Raw genomic sequence first — 24,844 nt, 5'->3', positions numbered from 1 at the left:
GCAGCAATACGCCATCATCGTGACTTCCTCCAGAACCAACCTCCTTGCGTGTACCTCGCTTAGGACCCAAGAAATGACGGCAGCAGAAGCGGCAGCCATCACCTTGGCTCTCGCTCAACCAGGGGTTCGGAGGGTAGTCAACGATTCCCAGCAAGCCTACTGGAATTAGCAGTAGGGTTGGGTGTCCTGACCTGCACTGCGCGTGCTAAAAAAAAACACTCCTTAAACGGTTCCATTCCGCTCATCTGGACACCCCCTCACACTTCAATGGAGGGCAACAAATACGCCCACCAAACAAGCCTGCGCTTTTACCTCCCGTTCTATGGAGCTGCACGAGGACAGTCACCCGCGTGTCACGTTCAGGGAGATAACCCAGCATTATCACCTTCTGAGACAGACCGTACCTTCGCCTTACCCTGACCTTTCGAGAGAACAACAAACTACCCTACGGCTCATACAATCCGGGCTCCTTCCCACAGCCTACGCGTCTTCACTTAATGTATCCGCATCGCTACGACACTGAATGTAAATTTTGCTCAGAAGTAGGAACACTCCGCCCCGTAATCGGGGTGTGCGACTTTAGCCCTGACCGCCCTCCTCTCTTTCCATCAACTACCCAACAAGAGCAATGGCAGATGCTGCTGTCCAGGCCCTGTCTACCTACCCAGCTTCAGCGGGTGGACAGAACACAGGCTGCGCGGACTGCATATGGGCCCCACAGAAGGAGGAATCACTCCCCAGGGCTGGCCGCTCAGAAATAACAGAAGTATTTCTTCTTCCTCCTCCTGCTTCTCTGCCGCAAATCTCGTCGCCTCCGTCCGCGGCGCAGAGACGGAGAAGTCAGATCGCATAACACCGGGTTGGAGCTTACTTTATTTTATAAAAAAAAAGTTTCCACTCTTGTGCTACACCAATACAACTCAACCAAACACCGTTCATGCTTCATGCATTGATTTAACCTTAACCAGAATATTTCTTTGAAGTAATAAATGGTGTGGTTAAGTCCGTTTGACTTCTCTCTGGTTTTGCTATTTGTAGAGCGATGTGAGTGAATTTAAGTGACGTCGCATGGGTAATCGTTATGGGTGCCGTTTACAGCTTTGCTTTCCAACCACATTCACGGGGTGGATTGGCGCGATTTTTTTTCTTTGCCTATTCCTCTGCAATTCTGTTGGGCCAGACAAGTTGCTACAACGAACATCTTACTATTTAAAACCCAACGAAAACACATTTTTAGCCCTCTCGCCGTATTTTTTAAACAATAAATTATTATTCCGTAAAATTTGTATGAATGTAGACGCGATAAATAACTGCGGACGTACCGTTTTCTGTTATGATGTAAGAATGAGAGATATTCCCAGCCACTTATATGTTGCCAACTGTGTCCTCTTTTGAAGCCCGAGTGGTACCTTTGTTGTCTTTCGGGGAGAAGAGGCCGGTAATTTGGTGAGCGTTTGAAAGGGGCTATGGTAATTGCGAGGCCCTCAGAAGAGATGCGGGAACTGCGAGGTCACACGAGGGGTCAGAAAATATGAAGGGGGGAAACGCGGCAGTGAATGTGTCGTGGTTGCACTGTTCAAGTTGCGAAGATTGGCGTTGATTTGTTCCACGTCTGAGACCAACGCCACGACGTCTGCGGTGTGTCAGCAAGAGTGCGATACTGCCTTTTGTGTGGCTCACGGCCGCAGTGGCTTCCGAAAAAACTTGGGGGGCGCTAACTTACGAGTCATAATTTTAGGTGTTCAAGTGATTACCGGCGTTGAATTTGTGGACAGCGCATGAGACGGACCGAATTATTTTGTTGAGTGTTGACAGCTTGTCAGTTTGTTTCTGTTTTTGGTGGCGTTGTTGGTTTTAGCTGTTGTTGAGGAAGCGTCATTGAGTACTTGCATGAGAGAGTGTGTGTGTGTCGGGTCACGAGACTATTTGTACACACACCGACGATCGGTGGATTATATGGCCAATCAGTGGCCTAATTGTGGGCTGATTGATAGGCCTTCCTCACCCGTTTGGAAAGCGAAGTTTTAGTATTAAAATAGGTGTTTTATTGTTTTATGGGAAAGACGCCAGAAGGCGCCGAAAGACCCTCACCAGTCAGATATGTTCCGCTAAGTGCTTTTAAGTATTTTTTTCTGTTTCGATGTAATAAGCGGAACATTTGAACTCCCATGCCTTGAATGTAAACGAATGTCGTAACGTATAAATTAAACAAGTGAACCTCCCCTCCAGCACTTCATCGCCGGACTCAACATGCAAGAAAAACAGGGTTTGACAAAACTCGTCGCTTCATTAGAATGATCCTATGTGAGCAAACAGCCTATTGCGAACCGGCCTATTACGAAACGCCATGTGACGAACGGGCCGTATCCCCTTCATTACAAGACCAATAAAAACGTTAGTGCCCTTCCACTCTGTGAAGATGGCCAGCGAAGCTGTGCGCCGTCCAAACAGGGCACCAAACAAAGCACGTTTGTTTGTAATTTGCGATTGAGCGTACTTCCTAGCTGATTAGCTGAGTGAAACTTGGAAAGACAAGTTTTATTATAGCGGACAAATGTGAACCTGCTCGTTTCCCTCCCGCGTCGTAGGAATCTTACTGTCAGCGTAAAACACCAACCCAAGCCGCTCAACCTCGGAGGACAGCAGACTGGTCACATCAGACCGTAAGCTGTCCACCTTGAAATCTCAGCAGAACGGGTATGTCAACGGTGAGCGCCTGAATCCCGCCAGGATCTGGATCCGTTTTCAGCAAATGACTTTGTGATGTTTCGTTTCAATTCAGAAAAATTTTACTGAAGCAAAGCTTTTTCTGAGGTCTCCGGTGCGCAACCAGTGCAGTTTCCTTCAAATGTTCTTGGAAGAAATTTTATTCTGCGTCTAAATTGTAAAAGCAGTGTTCATGTGAAACGGCAGACAGTTGCAGGGGCATTATGGTGTCCTAGAGGTTTTAGTAACCCGCCAGTCAATAATGTTTCAGTCACTAAAGCATCCCACAAAATATGCGCAACTAGAGTCATAAATGAAGGCTTTTGGCCTGATATCGGTATTACATGGATGGGTGGGACCACTTTAAAAACCATTAAAGGGACCATGACGATAAAACGCAACCTCGTTTACTTTGAAAGACTTAGCTTTTGGTAATTAATCAACTCCATTCCACCCCGAAAGACAGTTTTTTAAGCGAAAAAAAAAGACAAACAATATAGAAAAACATTCAAATTTCACTCATTACAACGTCAGCAGCAAAGAAATCGGGTGAACACTAAAAAAAATCGCGCCAATTCACCCCGTGAATGTGGTTGGAAAGCAAAGCTGTAAACGGCACCCATAACGATTACCCATGCGACGTCACTTAAATTCACTCACATCGCTCTACAAATAGCAAAACCAGAGAGAAGTCAAATGGACTTAACCACACCATTTATTACTTCAAAGAAATATTCTGGTTAAGGTTAAATCAATGCATGAAGCATGAACGGTGTTTGGTTGAGTTGTATTGGTGTAGCACAAGAGTGGAAACTTTTTTTTTATAAAATAAAGTAACCTCCAACCCGGTGTTATGCGATCTGACTTCTCCGTCTCTGCGCCGCGGACGGAGGCGACGAGATTTGCGGCAGAGAAGCAGGAGGAGGAAGAAGAAATACTTCTGTTATTTCTGAGCGGCCAGCCCTGGGGAGTGATTCCTCCTTCTGTGGGGCCCATATGCAGTCCGCGCAGCCTGTGTTCTGTCCACCCGCTGAAGCTGGGTAGGTAGACAGGGCCTGGACAGCAGCATCTCCCATTGCTCTTGTTGGGTAGTTGATTGAAAGAGAGGAGGGCGGTCAGGGCTAAAGTCGCACACCCCGATTACGGGGCGGAGTGTTCCTACTTCTGAGCAAAATTTACATTCAGTGTCGTAGCGATTCGGATACATTAAGTGAAGACGCGTAGGCTGTGGGAAGGAGCCCGGATTGTATGAGCCGTAGGGTAGTTTGTTGTTCTCTCGAAAGGTCAGGGTAAGGCGAAGGTACGGTCTGTCTCAGAAGGTGATAATGCTGGGTTATCCCCCTGAACGTAACACGCGGGTGACTGTCCTCGTGCAGCTCCATAGAACGGGAGGTAAAAGCGGAGGCTTGTTGGGTGGGCGTATTTGTTGCCCTCCATTGAAGTGTGAGGGGGTGTCCAGATGAGCTGAATGGAACCGTTTGGGGAGTGTTTTTTTTTTTTTTAGCACGCGCAGTGCAGGTCAGGACACCCAACCCTACTGCTAATTCCAGTAGGCTTGCTGGGAATCGTTGACTACCCTCCGAACCCCTGGTTGAGCGAGAGCCAAGGTGATGGCTGCCTCTTCTGCTGCCGTCATTTCTTGGGTCCTAAGCGAGGTACACGCAAGGAGGTTGGTTCTGGAGGAAGTCACGATGATGGCGTATTGCTGCCCCCGATGTTTGGAGGCATCTGTGTAGATAACTGCATGATCCCCACCGAGGGTGGTGTTTAGCGCTTGAGCCCGTGCTTTTCGGTGACCCTCGTCATGCGAGGGGTTCATATTTCTAAGCAAAGGGAGCATCTTTAGTTTTATCGCCAAGAGTCTGGGAGTACGTCAAGCTGAGTGACATTCTGGGCTGCCCAGCCAATCTGGTGAAGCCTGCGGTTACCCATCGCAGTTCTGAGTCGGACCTTTTGGTTAGAAAGATGGCCTTCTATCAGCTCTTCCACCGTGTTGTGGAGCCCCGTGCTAAGCAGCCTCTGTGTGGACGCACTAATGATAAGACCAATGGCCTGCTCGACCGTTCTAATCATTATATAAAGCATCTCTATGTCTTCCTTGTCGAGAAGAAGATAGGGGTTTGTCGTAAGTAACTCTCGAGAGGACAAAAGCTTCAATTAATCAAAGGTACCGGATTCTTTTTGGCCTCGCTTCTTGGTGGCAACTAGCCTGATCATGGGTATGATTAGATTAATGCTGTTTTTGAGGCGCTGCAAGGAGACGTCACTCTTGGTGTTGGCCTGGAAATGTAGGCCCAGGATCTTGATGGTGGGGTTTGGAGTGAAGGCCGGGCCATCAAGGAGTATTTGAATGTATTCCCTGGTTGGTTAGGCGTGAGGGCGGACGACAAGGAGCTGTGATTGTTTACGTGAACACTGGAGGCCACAGGCTTAAGCACATTGGCGGACTAGAAGTGAGATGCCATGCATTGGTGTGAGCTTCCTTTAATTTTTGTAACTCTTAGCACATGAGCAATGTGCTCACAGGGCCGCTAGACAGGCGTGAGTGGTCGCGTGACGCTTTCACCTGGCATTCAGCGAGAACAATGGGGGTAAACCCGTAGATGTGCTTAGTGAGTACACCACCTGTCTTCCTAGTCTTCGCGTGGGCTCGTAGCTAAATCGGTAAGACAACGGGCTTTCGCTTTGTTAGTCTATTAGTTCCAGGTTCGATTCCCGGCGGTGCCAGTAAGTTATTTTATTTGTTCGCTGGAGTTTTCTGGTGACACCAACGGTCGCGAAAGAACCCCTGGGGGGTAGAGGTAAAAAGCTTTGCTTTAAAACCGAGTTATCAGTGCGTTGACTTCGAGTCAGCATTCAAGTCGCACTATCTTATGGAACTGCAGAGCCCACAGTGACAATTAAACAGGAATGTTTCTTGCTGGTGGCGTTGTACGCCGGCGGCCGCCAATCGTACAAATTCCTGTGACGTCGTAAGGTCCCGGCGAGAACGTGACCGGTAAGTCGCCTCGGCTTCACCTGTTTTGTTTTTGTTATTTGTTCTGAGTTTGCGTTTCGGTCGGTGTCATTGTTACTTGGACAGAGACGTATTTTAATAGAACCAAACTTGTTGATTGTGTCCGTGGGCATTTTATGGCATATAATAGGAAAAAAATACCGCTTTCTTCCTAACGTGAAGGTATCTGCGTTCTGGCGATGTTTGTTTGTTAGTCTCATCTGGGCTGACATGGGACCTACCTCAGCCGTTTCCGCGGTGCACAAGAAGACCATTGGTTCGAACCCAGCATGCACCTTGAAGATTCCCGCCGCTTGGTGGATCTTGCTCAGCCCACGGATCCATTGGAAAAACTCTGTCCCATCATAAAAGAAATTGCATCATTACAAACACTATTGTTTCATGCGTCATGCAGGCTATGCAGGTTCTGTATTAGATCTGATAAATGGGTCGTATAACCGGACAGCCGAACGCTGCAGATATTTATGTATTATCTCAGTTGGCGCTCTCCGGAAAAGTTCATGCACGACCAGAACCAACGCATTTGACTGACACGCATCAAATGCCCAAGTGAAGCAGGCCGTTTGAACATGGCGATAACTAGCAGGAATTAACCGGTTGAGTGGTTTCCTGCAGAAATATTCGCACTTTCCAGCAACAATGGCGCCGCCGCGCGCCTTTTTCCCGAAGCTTTCTGTAGATGGTTGGCATCCCGGTCGAAGGCAGCAAAACCAAAAAAGCAATCGAATGGGCCGTGTACCGCAATATAGAAATCGCTCAGTTCCGGGAAAAGCCAGCGTTCATACCTTTCCTAGAGATAAAAAAGCCTGAAAGGTTTAGATAACTATGCTCCGCATTGGAAAGGTGTCAGCAACACAGTGGGGTTTGCAGCAGTCACTTCACGAGAGCTGTCCTCTTCTGAAGCAATATCCGTAAGTTTAGCCCGCTCTCTCGTTATTGATGGTTTGATTTCCGTGCAAGTTGAGTGTGTCGTTTATTAATAGATGGCCTGCAGCCACTGAAACCATGGTTGAAGAAAGGCGCCGTGCCGCCACATAACATTCCTATGCGCACGCACGATAATAAAGTTAAGCCAAGAACCAACAGGAGAATGTCATTGTTCTTTTATTAACGTGCTGGTTTCTTTTAATAAATGCTGCATTCCAGTTGCATTTTGTGCTTTGTTGGGTTGTTTCTGCTTCGTTCTCTTTTTAGCATTCTGTCTGATTACTGTTTTGAACTTGCTGCTTTGTTTTCTTTCTCATACCCCCCACAGGAATTGGTGATGTAGGTGTTTGTAATGAATAAATAAACTTGTTACTGTGGCATCGTCGTTTCCGACAGCGCGCTAAAAGCAGAGCACAGCTGATGTAACAGGCCCTGCTGTAGAGGCTTCAGCGTTTGATATTTCGTTTTGGTATTTTTAAAGCAAAGCTTTTTACCTCTACCCCCCCCCCCCCGGGTTCTTTCACGACCGTTGGTGTCAACAGAAAACTCCCGCGAACAAATAAAAGAATTTTCTCGCACCGCCAGGAAGCGAACCTGGAACTAATAGCGTAACTAAGCGAGAGCCCGTTGTCTTATCAATTTAGCTACAAGTCTTTTTTTCTTTGTTACAATATTTCAGTACAAAACAAGCACCATAAAACAAAACTACAACGGTAAAACTGGTAGTCATTACCTTTCCAGCAGAAGAACGCTTAAAATTGTTTGAGGTTGGTCCGTGCTTCCATCACAGGCGAACACTCTGGAGGCTCAGGCTGAGCCCTCCATACTTCAATAATCATACGCATTGAATCACCGAAATAATGTCTTGACCATTTAGCGTCAACGTCCCTATGGCGTATGGCCATTCGGGATTTCAAATTGCATGTAGGGCCAGGACCATCACGAGGTAGTAAGGTACTTCGTCACTCTCAATCGGTAAAAACCTAATACCGTGAGCGTCCAGGGGAAATCTTTTTGGAGGGTCTGCTGAAGCACGTCCCAAAAGAAGACCCCGTCCTAGCAGTCCAAAAACACCTGTTCTACAGTCTCAGGTTTTCTGCACGGGTAGCAGTCCACCCCACCCGGCAAAAACATTCCCTTTTCCTTCTGCCACGTTTTCACATCAAGGACGCCCGAGTGAAGTTTAAAGAACAAAATCGCGCCAATCCACCCCGTGAATGTGGTTGGAAAGCAAAGCTGTAAACGGCACCCATAACGATTACCCATGCGACGTCACTTAAATTCACTCACATCGCTCTACAAATAGCAAAACCAGAGAGAAGTCAAATGCACTTAACCACACCATTTATTACTTCAAAGAAATATTCTGGATAAGGTTAAATCAATGCATGAAGCATGAACGGTGTTTGGTTGAGTTGTATAGGTGTAGCACATGAGTGGAAACTTAATTTTTATAAAAATAAAGTAAGCTACAACCCGCTGTTAGACGATCTGTCTTCTCCGTCTCTGCGCCGCTGACGGAGGTGATGAGATTTGCGGCAGAGAAGCAGGAGGAGGAAGAAGAAATACTTCTGTTATTTCTGAGCGGCAAGCCCTGGGGAGTGATTCCTCCTTCTGTGGGGCCCATATGCAGTCCGCGCAGCCTGTGTTCTGTCCACCCGCTGAAGCTGGGTAGGTAGACAGGGCCTGGACAGCAGCATCTCCCATTGCTCTTGTTGGGTAGTTGATTGAAAGAGAGGAGGGCGGTCAGGGCTAAAGTCGCACACCCCGATTACGGGGCGGAGTGTTCCTACTTCTGAGCAAAATTTACATTCAGTGTCGTAGCGATTCGGATACATTAAGTGAAGACGCGTAGGCTGTGGGAAGGAGCCCGGATTGTATGAGCCGTAGGGTAGTTTGTTGTTCTCTCGAAAGGTCAGGGTAAGGCGAAGGTACGGTCTGTTTCAGAAGGTGATAATGCTGGGTTATCTCCCTGAACGTGACACGCGGGTGACTGTCCTCGTGCAGCTCCATAGAACGGGAGGTAAAAGAGCAGGCTTGTTGGGTGGGCGTATTTGTTGCCCTCCATTGAAGTGTGAGGGGGTGTCCAGATGAGCTGAATGGAACCGTTTGGGGAGTGTTTTTTTTAGCACGCGCAGTGCAAGTCAGGACACCCAACCCTACTGCTAATTCCAGTAGGCTTGCTGGGAATCGTTGACTACCCTCCGAACCCCTGGTTGAGCGAGAGCCAAGGTGATGGCTGCCTCTTCTGCTGCCGTCATTTATTGGGTCCTAAGCGAGGTACACGCAAGGAGGTTGGTTCTGGGGGAAGTCAGGATGATGGCGTATTGCTGCCCCCGATATTTGAAGGCATCTGCGTAGATAACTGCATGATCCCCACTGAGGGTGGTGTTTAGAGCTTGAGCCCGTGCTTTTCGGTGACCCTCGTCATGTGAGGGGTTCATATTTCTAAGCAAAGGGAGCATCTTTAGTTTTATCGCCAAGAGTCTGGGAGTACGTCAAGCTGAGGGACATTCTGGGCTGCCCAGCCAATCTGGTGAAGCATGCGGTTACCCATCGCAGTTCTGAGTCGGACCTTTTGGTTAGAAAGATGGTCTTCTATCAGCTCTTCCACCGTGTTGTGGAGCCCCGTGCTAAGCAGCCTCTGTGTGGACGCACTAATGATAAGACCAATGGCCTGCTCGACCGCCTTTCTAATCATTATATACAGCATCTCTATGTCTTCCTTGTCGAGAAGAAGATAGGGGTTTGTCGTAAGTAACTCTCGAGAGGACAAAAGCTTCAATTAATCGGAAGGTACCGGATTCTTTTAGGCCTCGCTTCTTGGTGGCAACTCGCCTGATCATGTGTATGATTAGATTAATGCTGTTTTTGAGGCGCTGCAAGGAGACGTCACTCTTGGTGTTGGCCTGGAAATGTAGGCCCAGGATCTTGATGGTGGGGTTTGGAGTGAAGGCCGGGCCATCAAGGAGTATTTGAATGTATTCCCTGGTTGGTTAGGCGTGAGGGCGGACGACAAGGAGCTGTGATTGTTTACGTGAACACTGGAGGCCACAGGCTTTATAGCACATTGGCGGACTAGAAGTGAGATGCCATGCATTGGTGTGAGCTTCCTTTAATTTTTGTAACTCTTAGCACATGAGCAATGTGCGCACAGGGCCGATTGACGGGCGTGAGTGGTCGCGTGACGCTTTCACGTGGCATTCAGCGAGAACAATGGGGGTAAACCCGTAGATGTGCTTAGTGAGTACACCACCTGTCTTCCTAGTCTTCGCGTGGGCTCGTAGCTAAATCGGTAAGACAACGGGCTTTCGCTTTGTTAGTCTATTAGTTCCCGATTCGATTCCCGGCGGTGCCAGTAAATTATTTTATTTGTTCGCTGGAGTTTTCTGGTGACACCAACGGTCGCGAAAGAACCCCGGGGGGGGGGGGGGGGGGGGGGGGGGGGGTAGAGGTAAAAAGCTTTGCTTTAAAACGTCTTAACCCATGGGCCAATCGCCATACGTTTCACACGCTTAAGCACATCTTGTCCTGGCCCTACACGGTAAAGCGATCTATACAAAGGAACGGGAAGTACGGAATCAACGAGGTCATTATACAATCTTTTACGCGTCAGACTAGATAAGTACTCTAGCGTGAAGCGTGCACGCAAAAACTTGGTGGCTTGTACCACCTCACGGAAGTAGCATTTCGTTGCGCCAAAAGAAAAAGAAGCTGACGTTGCAACAAAATCAGGAAGCGCTCTGGCCAACTTCACCTGACACACAGTGCGCAAAAAGGGGTCCTTCACATCCCCAAGGAACAAAAAAAATCGCGCCAATCCACTCCGTGAATGTGGTTGGAAAGCAAAGCTGTAAACGGCACCCATAACGATTACTCATGCGACGTCACTTAAAATCACTCACATCGCTCTACAAATAGTAAAACCAGAGAGAAGTGAAATGCACTTAACCACACCATTTATTACTTCAAAGAGATATTCTTGGTAAGGTTAAATCAATGCATGATGCATGAACGGTGTTTCGTTGAGTTGTATTGGTGTAGCAAGAGTGGAAACTTTTTTTTATAAAATTAAAGTAAGCTCCAACCCGGTGTTAGACGATCTGACTTCTCCGTCTCTGCGCCGCGGACGGAGGCGACGAGACGGAAAGGTCAGGGTAAGGCGAAGGTACGGTCGGTCTCAGAACGCGATAATACCGGATTATCTCCCTGGACGTGACAAGCGGGTGACTGTCATCGTGCAGCTCCATAGCACGGGAGGTAAAAGCGCAGGCTGGTTGGGTGGGCGTATTTGTTGCCCTCCATTGAAGGGTGAGGCAGTGTCCAGATGAGCTGAATGGAACCGTTAGGGGAGTGGTTTTTTAGCACGCACAGTGCAGGTCAGGACACCCAACCCGACTGGTAATTCCAGTAGGCTTGCTGGGAATCGGTGACTACCCTCCGAACCTCTGGTTGAGTGAGAGCCATGGTAATGGCTGCCTCTTCTGCTGCCGTCATTTGTTGGGTCCTAAGCGAGGTACACGCAAGGAGGTTGGTTCTCGAGGTAGCCACGATGATGGCGTGTTGCTGCCCTCGATGTTTGGAGGCGTCTGTGTAGATAACAGCATGATCCCCACCCAGGGTGGTGTTTAGCTCTTGAACCCGTGCTTTTCGGTGACCCTCGTCATGTGAGGGGCTCATATTTCTAAGCAAAGGGAGCATCTTTAGTTTTAGTCGCCAAGAGTCTCGGAGTACGTCAAGCGGAGTGACATTCTGGGCTGCCCACCCAATCTGGTGAAGCATGCGGTTACCCACCGCAGTTCTGAGTCGGACCTTCTGGTTAGAACGATGGCCTTCTATCAGCTCTTCCACTATGTTGTGGAGCCCCGTGCTAAGCAGCCTCTGTGTGGACGCACTCATAAGAAGACCAATTGCCTGCCCGACCGCCTTTCTAATCATTATATAAAGCATCGCTAAGTCCTTCTTGTCGGGAAGAAGACAGGGGGTTGACGTAAGTGACTCTCGAGAGGACAAAAGCTTGAATTAATCGAAAGGTTCCTTTAGGCCTTGCTTCTTGGTGGCAACTCACCTGATCATGTGTATGATTTGATTAAGGCTGTTTTCGAGACGCTGCAAGGAGACGTCACTGTTGGTGTTGGCCTGGAAATGTAGGCCCAGGATCTTGATGCTGGGGTTTGGAGTGATGGCCTGGCCATCAAGGAGTATTTGAATTTATTCCTTGATTTGGCGTGAGGGCGGACGACAAGGAGCTGTGATTTTTTACGCGAACACGGAAGGCCACAGGCTTTAGCACATTGGCGTACTAGAAGTGAAATGCCATGCATTGGTGTTAGCTACCTTTAATTTTTGTAACTCTTAGCACATGAGCAAGGTGCGCACAGGGCCGCTAGAGGGGCGTGAGTGGTCGCACGGTTCCACGTGGCATTTAGCGAGAACGCAGGGGGTAAACCCGTAGATGTACCTGGTGAGTACACCACCTGTCTTCCCCATCTTCGCGTGGGCTCGTAGCTAAGTCGGTAAGCCAACGGGCTCTCGCTATGTTATTCTATTAGTTCCAGGTTCGATTCCCGGCGGTGCTAGTAAATTCTTTTATTTGTTCGCTGGAGTTTTCTGGTGACACCAACGGTCGCGAAAGAACCCTTGGGGGGTAGAGGTAAAAAGCTTTGCTTTAAAAACGATTTACCACTTGGCGCAAAAACAGATGCGGTAATGACAGACCACCGAGACGCACGCGCCGAAACAGGTTCGTGCGGATGGTTCTCTCCCATGACGACTCCCAAATCAACACAGCAAAACTCGGTGCAAGGCCTGTACATGTGCCCGCGAACAATGCAGCACCTGTAGAACGTGCCACAGTTTGCTCATTAAAAACACATTACACACTGAGGTCCTCGCTAATATTGAAAGTCCGCTACCCTTCCATTTCTCGGCCTTTTCGCGCCGTTCGACTCGTTGACTGCGCCAATAAGGGTCACTGTCTACATAGTTCTCGAGGGGCACTCCCAAGCACTTCACCAGCGTCGTCTGCCAGCTAGGCGTACTGCCCCACTGGCCATGCCAGAAGCCTAGACATTTCTTCCAATTAACACCACTGGCACTGTACTTACAAAAAAATTTTCAAGGTGTTTACAGCACTGCTTATACTTCTCCTATACAAAAAAAAAAAGAGCAATGTCGTCAGCGAAAGCTAACACCCGCACTTCACACGACTGAAGTTTAAACCCTTTGACGTCTTCGCTCCTGAGTACACTTAAACAAAAGGCTTCAATGTACAAACAAAAAAGTAACGGAGGCAATGGGCAACCCTGACGAACGGCATGTGAACAGGAACGGGTGTGCCGATTGTGTTGTTAATAACAAGCCTAGTAGAACACCCAGTGTACGCCATGCGCACACCATTAAGAATAACAGAACCAACATTCACGTGTTCCAACATATTTAACAAAAGTTTGTGCGACACCTGATCAAAGGTTTTAGCCATGTCTACCTGGAGCATTGCCAAAGTCCCTTCCATGGCGTCACAACACTCGAAAACACTTCGTGCAGTATGAATATTTGTAACTATCGACCGCCCTTTGATCCCGCACGTTTGATGCGGCCCTACCACGTCCTTTATGACAGTCTGTAAGCGACTAGCCAATATATTCATTAAAACCTCATAATCGACTTTTGTCAGACTAATAGGGCGGTACCCAGGGATCTGCCTGAGTTTCGCAACCTCCTCCGATTTCGGTATAAACACAGTGTGCGACACGAGAAAAGAAGGTGGCAGCACACCTTTGTGGTACGCCTGAGAGTAAACTTTACATAAAACCGGGCTAATGTCACCCTTAAACGCCTTGTAGAAAGCGGCGCTCAGGCCATCAGGGCCCGGCGTCTTCCCTGGGCTCAACTCGTCGATAGCTCTGCGTATCTCTTCTACCGTAATATCTCTTTCGAGATCCGCCTTAACTTCCACGTCTAAGCACGGTAACAAAGACGTAAAATCTTCTCTAAACTTGACAGCATCGACAGGATGACGAGAAAACAAATTTTTATAAAAGTCACAAAAACAACGCTCGATATTAGCCTGGTCCATGTACACCACGCCTTCGGCTTCAATTTCGACTATCGTATTTCTGCGAGCCTACTTTTTTTCCGCGCTGAGCGCTCTTTTAGTTGGCGCTTCCCCATGCAAGAATCGTTAAGGTCTTGCGCGCACAAGCGCACAAGATACTTGATACTTCTCTTTATCTATGACATCGAGCTGCGCTTTTAATCCTCGAATGTCATCCTTCAACGGCCCGCGCGATTCACACTCTTCCTTATCGAAAATGTCCAGGGCACTTCGTAACCAGGCTTCTCTTCGTTTCTCGTCGTATTTGATTGCGGATGATCTTTCGAGGGCCGTTAACTTAACTTCTTTGAAGAGCTCCCAATTAAGGGTAAGGTTAACGTTCTCTTCTCCACCGAAAAACGTCCGTGCGCATGCGTTAACGGCCTCAGTGAAATTTTCATCCTGCAGCAGCTTGTTATTAAGCTTCCAAAGCCCTCAACAGAACGCGTTGCCTGGTTTTGCAATCCTACCAACGGTTACAGTCACAAGGCAGTGATCGCTGAAGGAAACGGGGGAGACTCGGTAGCTATCACACTCCGGCAGAATCTCTGCCGAAACATACTCTGTCGAGGCACGCATGACTGCTGCCCTGGAAGTGTGTATAGCGAATGGTACCGCTACTGCCAAGGCTATCACCCACATCTTCCAGCGCAACGTCAGCGACGATATCAGTTATAAAACTCTCGTACTTGCATCGCGGAAACTTGTCGGGCTACTTTTGTCTTGTGCGGAACACACCCAATTAGTCTCCAAGTAAAATGACGAGCCTCTCCGTATCGCAAAACCCGCGAACAACCTAAAAAAAAACCCTTCCTTTCCGCTGCCTTTCTGGGCGCGTACACACAAATCAAGCGCCATTCGCTTGACGAAAAAACAAAATCACACACAACAAAACGCCCACACTCGGACGCGGTGACGGTCTCTAGGGTTGCCCCCAAACTCCGTCGTACCAGCAGGGCAACGCCCGCAGACATCCCGACCGCGTGAGCGACGCACACGTCGTACCTCGACGCAAACGGGCGCACCATACGATCTGTCTGCTCCATAGCTCGGCAAAACAGGAAGAACTCACTCAAACTCAATTTTTTTCATTCATGCCTTACTCAATCAAACTCAGACTCAAAGAGCTCGTCTGTTCACAAAATGACTCGTACTCACTCATCAAATACTTATTTGTAATCATACTCACTTGTACTCAAACTCATTTGTCCTCACGAGTATTCATACTCAATCTGTACTCATGAGTACTGAATCAGTACTCATGAGTACTCACTCTGTACTCATGAGTACTCAATCTTCTGTACTCATGAGTACTACTCATTCTGCAATCATCAGTACTACTCATTCTCCACTCATGAGTACTCAATCTGTACTCATGAGTACTCAATTCGTATTACTCACGAATAATCAACTTATCTGCACAGTTAGGTAGGTGGTATCTCGAATGAAAGACTAAATAGAAAAAAAAATAAAATGTTTAATTGATTAGAAAAACGCAGGCTACACATAGATCAGGACAGAGGAAGAAAACGTCTGACGCAGTGCACTGTCGTAGGGCGACTTACTGCGCGAAGGCACGTAGTACATGTGAGAGAGCGAAACGGAACGTAAGCACTCGAGCTGCCTCTGGCGTCTCCTCTTGTTCTCAGGAATAAAAGAACGAAGTCTGGGCCGGGTCGGGCTCAGGGGAGATAAGGGCTTGTCGGTGCGGCCGTGGCCATAAACTGCGGTTTTCTGCGTGTTTTAGGGTGGCAGCTTTTGTCGTCCGTTTTCGTTTCCGGGAGCGCTGATACTCTCCTAATCGTGCTCCAAATGCGAATTGTGCCTGCCCCCAGGCACAATGAAGCGTTTCTGTAGATTTACGTCCGTTCGTATCCGGATCACTCTCCCCTTATTCACAGATGCTCGAGAGAGAGAGAGAGAGAAAGACTTTATTTGAGGCCAGCAGGGAGTGGGAGATCGGGATGCGCAGAGCCTCCACATCCCACCCACGTTCACGACGTCCTCGGGACTAGGCCCCGCCGGTGTCGGCGTGAGCGGTGCGCGAAAGGTACTCGGGAGTTCGTCCCTTTCCCCCCCGTCTGCGACTCGCTCCGCTTCTGCCTGGCGAGAGCAGCCTCGAGCTGCTGGACGGCTAGAGTTTGTGCGTTCAGGTCCGTCGAATAGACGGCACTCGTTATGGTGTCCGGCAGCCGGCCGTAGAGGTCGGCAGCTTCCACGGGGTGCACTGCACAGTCCCACAGGATGTGGGCCAGAGTTGCGCGATGTTGCCCGCACACACTACACACGTCACTGGCGTACACGTCCGGGCACACGTGACGCGCGAGCGCCGGCGTGATCACTGACTGTGTTTGTAGTTGGCGTAGTAGCACTGCCTGCTGTCGTGTTAGTTCCGGGTGGGGCGCCGGAGCAGTGCGCCGGCCGAGCCGGTACCACTCCAGCACCTCCCCGTACGTGAGGAGGGGCTCCGGGTCCCACTCCACGTCGTCGTTGTCGTCTTCGTCATCGTTGTCTTCGCGATGGCCTCCTTCTGTCGCGGAGCTCGGCAGGGGGGAAGAGACCGCCGCCGCGCGGCGGTCCGGATACTACAAACATCGTCTCGTTGAGTTTCGGTGAATTTCAAATCTGCTTTATTTTATTGAGTGTGTGCCGTGGGATTCACTTCGTCAGAAATGAACTTGGCAGTGTTTACGGCGTTGCGTTAGTCGCGCCGCTTCCGTCGGCGATTGTGTTCGTGTAGCTCGTCGCGTGCTTGATGCATGTGGGGGCGTATAGACATCCGGTTTGTCCGGTGGCGAGCTGCGCTGTGTAGGGATGGCATAATTCGGCGCGTTGAGGACGTTGCTTTAATTGACATGTGCGTTGCGTATGGTGAGGGAGCCGTTTGGCTTTTCGTTTAGTGTGCGGTAGCGTGGCGTTTTCGTAGGGTGGCGTGGCTGATCGGTCAAAGTCGTTGCGGCTCCGTGCTCGCATTCGCCGTGGTTGTTTAGGAAGTGAAACCGTTGTGGTGGGGAAGCGGGCGTAGTTCGTGCCGTCAGTTTGGTCCCACATTCCTTGGCGTCGCAAGCGTGACTTCATCGTTAGGGCATTCGATGCCTTCATCTGGATCGGGTTGATTCGTTGCCGTTCTTGCCGTGTCCGTGTCATCGCTCAAGCCCTCGTTTTTTGCCCGTTGTTTCGAGAATGCTATAATCGCTATCTTTCCCATACAAGAAGTCTCCGTTCATCCCGAGTCCGCTTGATCGCGGTTGCGTCCTCTTCTACGAAATGTTGTTTATCGTGTAAGCTCGGTCGGAGCGCGGGTGCCGGGGATCCTGTTCGTTCTGGCTCGGACATGCCGCATGCGCTGGCCGTGTCGTTGCTCGTTGACGGACCTACCTCCACGAGTGTTATGTCATTCGTCCGCTGGACTCGGGCTGGAGCAGCTGGTGTCGGAGAGCTCGTGCGTTCCGGTAGGGTTGAACCTCGTGCGCTGGGTCTTTTGTTGCCTGTGGCCAGGTGATTTCTGCGGTTGTAACATTCACTGGCCAAGTCCGGATAGCAGCAGTGGGAGCGGAAGATGTCGCGAATAGCAGTTTCCTTCGGTGTGCTGGCTTGGCGGTGTTCCGTGCGCTGTGCATTTCGCTCGCCGTGGTCAGCTCCGCACTGGTTCAAGTTGGATGTCGTTCGTCACCTCTGATGCGTTTCGTGCGCTGTGCGTCTTGTTTTCTCTAGGAAACTCCCCTATAATTGGTGTGCGGTCGTTCGCCACGTATGGTGCATTTCGGGTGCCATGCGTCTTGCTCGCTTGTCGTGGCCATATCCACCAATCCGGGTGTGATGTCGTTGGCTGCGTGGACAGGCGCCGGGACAGCACGTGCGGAAAATGTACAGGTCCGCGCAGGAGTAAACGGAGCACGGGAGCGGTGGCCGAACTAAGGTCCCTGAAATTACTAAGGTAGCGCCATCTTTAGATCTCGCCGCCTTTCACCCTCGCCCGCGCTCCTTTCCTACTTCGTTTTTTGCTATTTTCTTTTTCGCCGGCGAACGCCGCGCGCCATTGGCCAAGGGAAAAGTCACGTGGTTGTTTTTTTTTTTTTTTGTTTTTTTTTGCTCCGCCGCCGGGTCGCCTCGCCGGCTTGGACATTGCGCAACGCCGCTGCTGCGATGCCATTGCTGGCTTCCGAGCCACCGAGCTTCAGTACCGGCTTTATCGTAGGCGCTAGCTAATAGCAAAGTAAGAGTTAGCTGCTCGTTTCGAAAAAACGTCGCACCGGTGTCGTTTTATGTTGCTTCTCGGTGCCGATGTGTTGTGCCTTAGGCAGCGCGAATATCGTCAGGCAGGGCACAAGGCTTCGTTATTCCGTCCGGGAAACGCGACGCAGAAAGGAGAAAAGTTTGGTTGCATAGATTTGAACGGGCATACTTCAGGCCGACGCTACCATCACTCTTTTGCGAGGTAAGTTTCTGAATGCTTGTTCTTGCTCTGTTAAATTCTGCGCGAGCTTGAGCGGTCACTTACGAAGAAATGCGTATTCCCTTCGCGACCGTCGTCCACGCTTTGTTCTGAGTAGGCATTGCGCGCAGCGCCGAGTTCGTTCCGTCGTAAGCTTTGCTTTGGATAAGAGGCCGTGTATTTGTCATGTGCGCGCTTAACTTCCAGCATCAATATCAGTGGCGTAGCATGTTCAGTCAGTTGTCGTAAGGTTTCCGTGACGCGAGAATTGTTCACCTGAATTCATGCTTGTTTTGGCCGACGGCAGCTTGCGTCTGACCATGTATCGTGTGCGTTCCAAGTGCGTGTACGCTCTTTTTGGCGTGGAGTCATGTTTTTTGTGTTAGCGACCCGGGTGGTATTATAATCCCGTTGTTATGACATTGGAGTGATTTGCTGCGTAATATGGGCTTGGTCGGTGCGGCGCAAATTGAGGCTGTTGCGAGAAAAAAAAATTGGGGCTAGGTAAAACAATTTAAGGCCAGCTAATATAGTGACCGCGCCGTTGACGTACGTTTGATTCGCAATTTCTGTTATCGTTTTATTAAATTCGCGCACGTTTGAATGAGCACTTCAAATGCATATTCGCACCGTAACGGCTGTACGCCCTTTCTTCCGTGTATGCACAGAGGAACGTTAATTACAATTTGCGTTTGCATAACACGTGATGCCGTACATTTGCAGTGTGCGCGCTTATTTCATCTTAGTAGTCAACGGCGCAGCGTATCCAGTCATTCCGATTTGAACCAAAACACACTGGGCGACTATATTATTTTCAGCAGACCTATTTTTGTCCAGCAAAGCGCTTGCTAAACGGGTTTAGTGTAGCGAGTTGAGCGGACGCGGCACTGAGCAGATGCGCGAACACGAATTTGACCATGCTACGGTAGAACGGTCACTAACTCCCTTCTGCAATGCATTATTGCCTATATTTGCGGAATGTTTGTGGCGCACCTCAAACTCAGTGGCGACATTTTTTTCCCTTCTCAATAGGATTATTTCACGGATCAATTTGAGCAACGGATATTGGAGAGGCTTGGCGTTAAAAAAACTAAACCCAAATGCCACTCCCAACATTTTTTTCTCACGGGAAGCCACGTCAGCAGCACAAGCCACCTGCACGACGTCATTGCGGACATTTGTTCCAATAAAATATCTATTTGGTGGCACCAATTCATTTTTGTGATTTATTGTTTTCTCTTGATAATCATCGTGACATTGGTCCTCTTCTGAATTTCTTTCGGGTGTATCCCTGTGTTAGTGCAATGTACAAATATGCCAGAATATATCCCAGCACAAAACAATTCTGTCCAGGCGCCTCCATTAATAACGGCTGTAAACGACCGCACCCGATGAGAAAACGTATTGCATGATTAATTAACTGCAGTAACTAGTTACATAATTTGTACCTAGAGGGACTCGATCTCTGGTTCCTATGAGAAATAAGAGGCCACAAATCTGTAATTTCAGTTTACCCGATCGATTGATCGCAGTCTTCTCTGGCGCGTATTCCCAGAATTACAAGTCTGCGTTTTTCACTCGGTTCGCACATGAACGTACGGCCGCGAGTGCAGTTTAGTGTATCCGGCTGCGAAGTCGGGGAAGCAGGGGCTTTTCACGTCGCTGTACGTGCACACACGCACAACAGCATGTGTATCTTTTTAATCTACTCACAGAAGCCTATAACGACATGAAGGTGAAGGAAACTACAAAAACGGCAAAGCACTCTAAACTGCGTGGAATTAAGGTGGATGTAGGTCGTTAGTAAAAGCGGGCGCAGAGTGAACGCCGCTGAGGATTCACAATTATCGCAAGAAAGGCAAGTGCAAGGACGCCAGCGCAGCGCTCGAACTACGGCATTTGCGAATGAAGCGCTCTGTATACTGCCGCGAACCGTGCGCAAGACCTCTGTGCAGTGATTGCACGACCACAGTCACGCGAATGCAAGAACAGAACTACCGTAACAGAGCAGTTTGAAATGTCCACGCTCGATCCTTCCGCATTCACGAGCTATCCTGAGGTGTTACAGAATGCCGCACACGTAAACAAAAACCGCGCAGTGCGTATGCGCCAGCGGCATCCGCCCCGCAAATATCCCCTTGTAGACAAAAATATAAAACAAAACACTATTACTGAGTGCGTTTTGGTAAAACGGGGGTCTTAAAACCTATAAATGCTACCAAAGAGCGATTTCGGCGCGAAAACAAGAGCAAACTGCAGCGAGCGCCCTGAAGCGTAGCGAGGGCGTCTGCTCTAGAGTGGCCAACAAATATGGCGGCACCGGCACGGAGTTAAAGGGACCGCGGCTCCGCGGGTGAGGGGAAAGAAAAAAGAGCAGGGCAGCGGAGAAGGAGGGAGCCGTTGGCGCTACCTTAGAATTTTAGAGACCTTAGGCCGAACTGCATCGCTGCGCCGCGTGTGGGCGCCGACGGGAACCAAGGAGCGCTGGTCACGGCCGGACTGGAGGAGCGGCGAGCGCGCACTTTCATACGACTGCGCACCCAACAAGGAAACCATACAGCAGATTCTTGACAGAGTGAGGGCGCTTCGAACCAACCCTCTACCCTCCCAACCCTCTTTTAGGGGCGAAGCTCCTTAAGGCGTGGGTCTGTCCATCCTCGACGTATGTATGTAGCCACCTCTAGTTTAGTTCTTGGATTGTTTACTAGATGGCGCGCTACCTCTAGTTTAGTTCTTGGATTGTTTACTAGATGGCGGTACTTGTATATGATGAAAAGATGCGCTTGGATTGTTTACTAGATGGCGTGGCTACCTCTAGTTTAGTTCTTGGATTGTTTACTAGATGGCGGGGAGCGTTGTAATAAAATCCGTTCGCTGTTGGCGCGCGCTCGGAGTCGCCCGATGGATAAGGCTGCAGATGTGCGAGCCCGCGAGGCAGAAGCGCTCCGTGAAGCTGCGCGACGCCGCCGCCAAGATCCTGCCGTACGAGAGCGGGAGGCCGAAGCGTGTCGTCTGGCTGCGCGACGACGCCGCCAAGATCCCAGCGTTCGAGAACGAGAGGCCCAAGCGTCACGGCAACGGCGCGAGGACCCTGCCGTACGCGAAGCGGCACGGCTGCGGCGCGAAGAGGATCTCCAAAACGTCAGAGAACGGGAAGCGGCGAGAAAGCGCGCGTATCGGCAGGCAGACCCCGATGCAGTGAGAGCTCGTGAGGCGTCTGCAAAACGCATCAGGCGAGCTCAGCCCCAAGGTGCCGACGCGCGGTTTAAGCGAGACTTTCTAGACGTTACGTTCGGACACAGATGTAGTGGGCGAACTTTCACTGAAGAGTCACGGTTTTACCGATGATTTCCCCTCAGGAGCTTCGCCCACTCATCATCATTCACCCCGTGGATATGCTGTGAATTTTTTTTTTTTTCTTAGTCGACGCATCGCCTCTGGCCGAGCGAGCAGACAACGCTTGCCGCACGTGTTTCGGATGAGCCGCGGAATATCACAATGAATGCCTTCGCTGCTATATCTCACCAAAAAGAAGACACGTTGTGCACTTCAGTTGCATGATTAATAAGAGTTTTAGCTGTATGTTTTTGACAGTTCGCTCGCTACCAGCGGTCCGCTCAGCCCGACCGGAGCGTGAGCAGCAGAAAGGCAGAAACGCGTTTAGCTAAGCGATAACCGTATCTCCCTCGGCGGGAAATCATTCGCGTCACTGGTCGTGCCCTGTGCGCGTGCAAACCAAGGCATCATCCGAAAGGAAAAATAAGAACTGATATTTCAGTCACGGAAAATGCGGCGTTTATTGCCTGCCTCACCATTTTCATATAATACAGTCGCTGATAAGATATGAAGGCCTCGCATATTTTTCTTCGTGTGCCCGGAGTTAAAATGTTTCTTTCAATTTTTTGTTTAGGCGCTTCCGAGTGATAATGTTAGGCTGTTTGACCCTATTAGACCGAAAATTCAGAAGGGGGGAAGGAGTCGCCTATTCTAATGACGCACATGTAAATTTACACGGACAGGTATCACGTGTAGCCACGGCAGGGCTAGGGCAGTGGCAAATGCGCTCGCGCCGCCGCTCTACCCCGCCCGTACTGTAGGTCAACCGGCGAGGGTTAGGGTGCCTTGATGCTCGCGCGCATCGAGGCACTCTAGCGATGATGATGATGAAGATGATGATGATTTCTATTGGTTTCCCCATTGTATCGGGGTGATGACATGTCATCTTACCAAAAAGGACTAATATACATATGTTTTACGCTTTTGGTTTAATACTAGCGCTGCTTTGGGCAGGCACAAAAAGCTTATTAGGCACAAAATACTTTTTTTTTTCCTGTTACAGGTGGTAACTGTCCTAGGCAATATTCCTCTCTCTGCTTTTCGTCCACCAGCATTCTAATCTTCTTTTCGTCCCCTCGACAGCCTTGAAGGTAACTTCCTCTGTGATACCCTTAAATCCTAGGGCTTCTGAAAGCCCAATATTCCCTTCATGTAGATTTGGATGGATACCCTCACATTCTAACACGATGTGCCGCATAGTTTCTGTTTCTTTTCCGCAGACCACGCATACCCCATCATTTTGTGAATACTTCCCCACAAAACTCTTAGTTCGCAGGCAACCTGCTCTAGCCTCAAAAAGCAAAGCACTACCCTGGGAATTATCGTAGAAATTTTCCTTTCTGATGTTCGTCTTCTCAGCCCTGTACATCTCTAACGACGTTTTAGCTTCCATTTTTTCCCTCCATTTATTCGTTTCAATCTGCCTTGCCTCTCTTTTGGTTACCTTGGCTGTGTTGGATTCCCCACTGTTCTTTCCGTATTTCATCGTTAGCCTTCTAGTCTTTCTTACCCACTGCGTGTCCACGCTTTTCAAGTATAGGTACCTAAAAACCTTAGTTGCCCACCTTCGTTGATCCATTGCCCTCAACCTCATCTCAAAGCATATTTTACTCTTAGCTTCTCTAACTTCAAACGACGCCCAGCCCATATCTCCCTGAACTGCTTCGTTAGTTGTTTTTCCATGCGCGCCTAAGGCCAAACGTCCTACCATTCTCTGGTTTACTTCAAGGCCTGATAGAACGTCTGATTTTAAGCAGAGTACAGCATTCGCAAACGTGAGACCCGGAACCATTACTCCTTTCCACATTTCTTTTACTACTTCATATTTGTTATACCCCCACAGAGCTCTATGCTTCATTATAGCTGCGTTTCGCTTTCCCTTATCCTTAAGTTGCTCCTCGTGAGTACTTAAGTAGTTATCCCCTTCGTTTATCCACACTCCCAAATATTTATATTCCTTGGTAATTCGCCTTACTGGTATGACTATACGTCTGTGGTAGCGTCATTGAAAACCATTATTCCTGATTTTTCTGCACTGAAATTTAATCCGAGGTCAGTGGCTTCCTGGCCGCAAATATTTATTAGCCGCTGCATATCGGTTTGGTTATCAGCTAAAAGAACAATGTCGTCTGCGTATAACATTCCCGGAATATGCTGTTGTACCACTTCGCCTTGCAGCATATGGGTTAGGCTAAACCCTACTTGACTTTCTTCCATTTTCTTTTCTAACCCTGCCATGTAAAGCATGAACAGTATTGGGCTTAAAGGGCATCCCTGTTTCAGTCCCCGATGGATGTTGACCTGCTGGGCGCATTTCTGTCCTTCTCAAGTAAGGTGCACTCTATTGTCTTTATAGATTGCTATAAGGAACTGTACTAACTCGTCATCTAATCCCTGGAGTTTCAGCATCCTCCACAGCCGTTCTCTGTTTACGTTGTCATATGCCCCTTTAATGTCCAAGAACGTAATCCATAGTGGTGTGGTCTATTCTGTGCTTTCGCAATTTCAATGCACTGCGTTATCACGAACAGATTGTCATCCAGTCGCCTGTCTTGCCTAATCCATTCTGCAGTTCCCCAAGTATTTCATTTTCTTCCATCCATGCTTGAATTTCTGATTTTATCGCCTGCATTACGAATCTATACACCACTGACGTTACTGTGAGTGATCTGTATGAATCAATACTGGCTTTGTCTCCTCTGCCTTTATATAATAAATTCATCCTACTTTCTAACCAGTCCTATGGTATTTGTTTGGTTTCTATCACCTTATCTATTGCCCTCATAAACGAATCCTTACTTTTAGGTCCAAGTAGGTTTATCAGTTGCATTGGTATTCCGTCCGGGCCCACTGCTGTCTGGGGGGAAACCTTTTGCTCTGCTTTTTTCCAATCAAGGTTGCTCAAACTTATTTCCCTTTCCGCAGTCTTTTGTGGCGCTGATGTTATCGGTGCAGGTTTCCCTACCACTATTGTCCTAAACTTCTCACTAATCACTCGATGAATATGCGCCAACGCGTGCTCTCCTTCTAAATGTTCCCCCTCTTCATCAATCAGGAATTTTTGATGGTTATCGTTTTTTGAGCTTAGTGATTTTACATGGTTCCAAAACTTCTTGGATGCGCTTTTGTCCTTTTTCCGTATTTCTGCCATCCATTGTTCGCTTTTCTGCTTGATCTTTGTTTGCACCATTTTCTGCACTTCTAGTTTTTTCTCACGGTAGACCTCCCACTTCTCCTTCACTACCTCCGGTTCCATACCAGTTCTTTTTGCTTCTCTATGTTCTCTCGACGCCTTTCTTCGCTGGTCAATAGCCTCTTTTATTTCCTT

General features: G+C 48.9%; 1 protein-coding gene across 1 annotated transcript in view; it reads right to left on the bottom strand.

Moving 5' to 3' along the window:
• LOC144172688 (cytochrome P450 4C1-like) overlaps positions 1–24,844 on the bottom strand; it is a 296,669-nt gene that overhangs the window by 203,930 nt on the left and 67,895 nt on the right. The window contains exon 2 of the mRNA XM_077701321.1: positions 5,944–6,056. Coding sequence (XP_077557447.1) covers positions 5,944–6,056 — 113 coding nt within the window. The remainder of the gene's footprint in view (positions 1–5,943; positions 6,057–24,844) is intronic.

This window comes from Haemaphysalis longicornis, unplaced genomic scaffold (genome assembly GCF_048455015.1).
Source record: "Haemaphysalis longicornis isolate Haplotype H1 unplaced genomic scaffold, Haemaphysalis longicornis Haplotype H1 scaffold_25, whole genome shotgun sequence".
NCBI classification, from domain to species: domain Eukaryota; kingdom Metazoa; phylum Arthropoda; class Arachnida; order Ixodida; family Ixodidae; genus Haemaphysalis; species Haemaphysalis longicornis.
The sequence above is the reverse complement of the archived record's forward strand: the minus strand, read 5'-3'. Positions and strand labels throughout refer to the sequence as shown.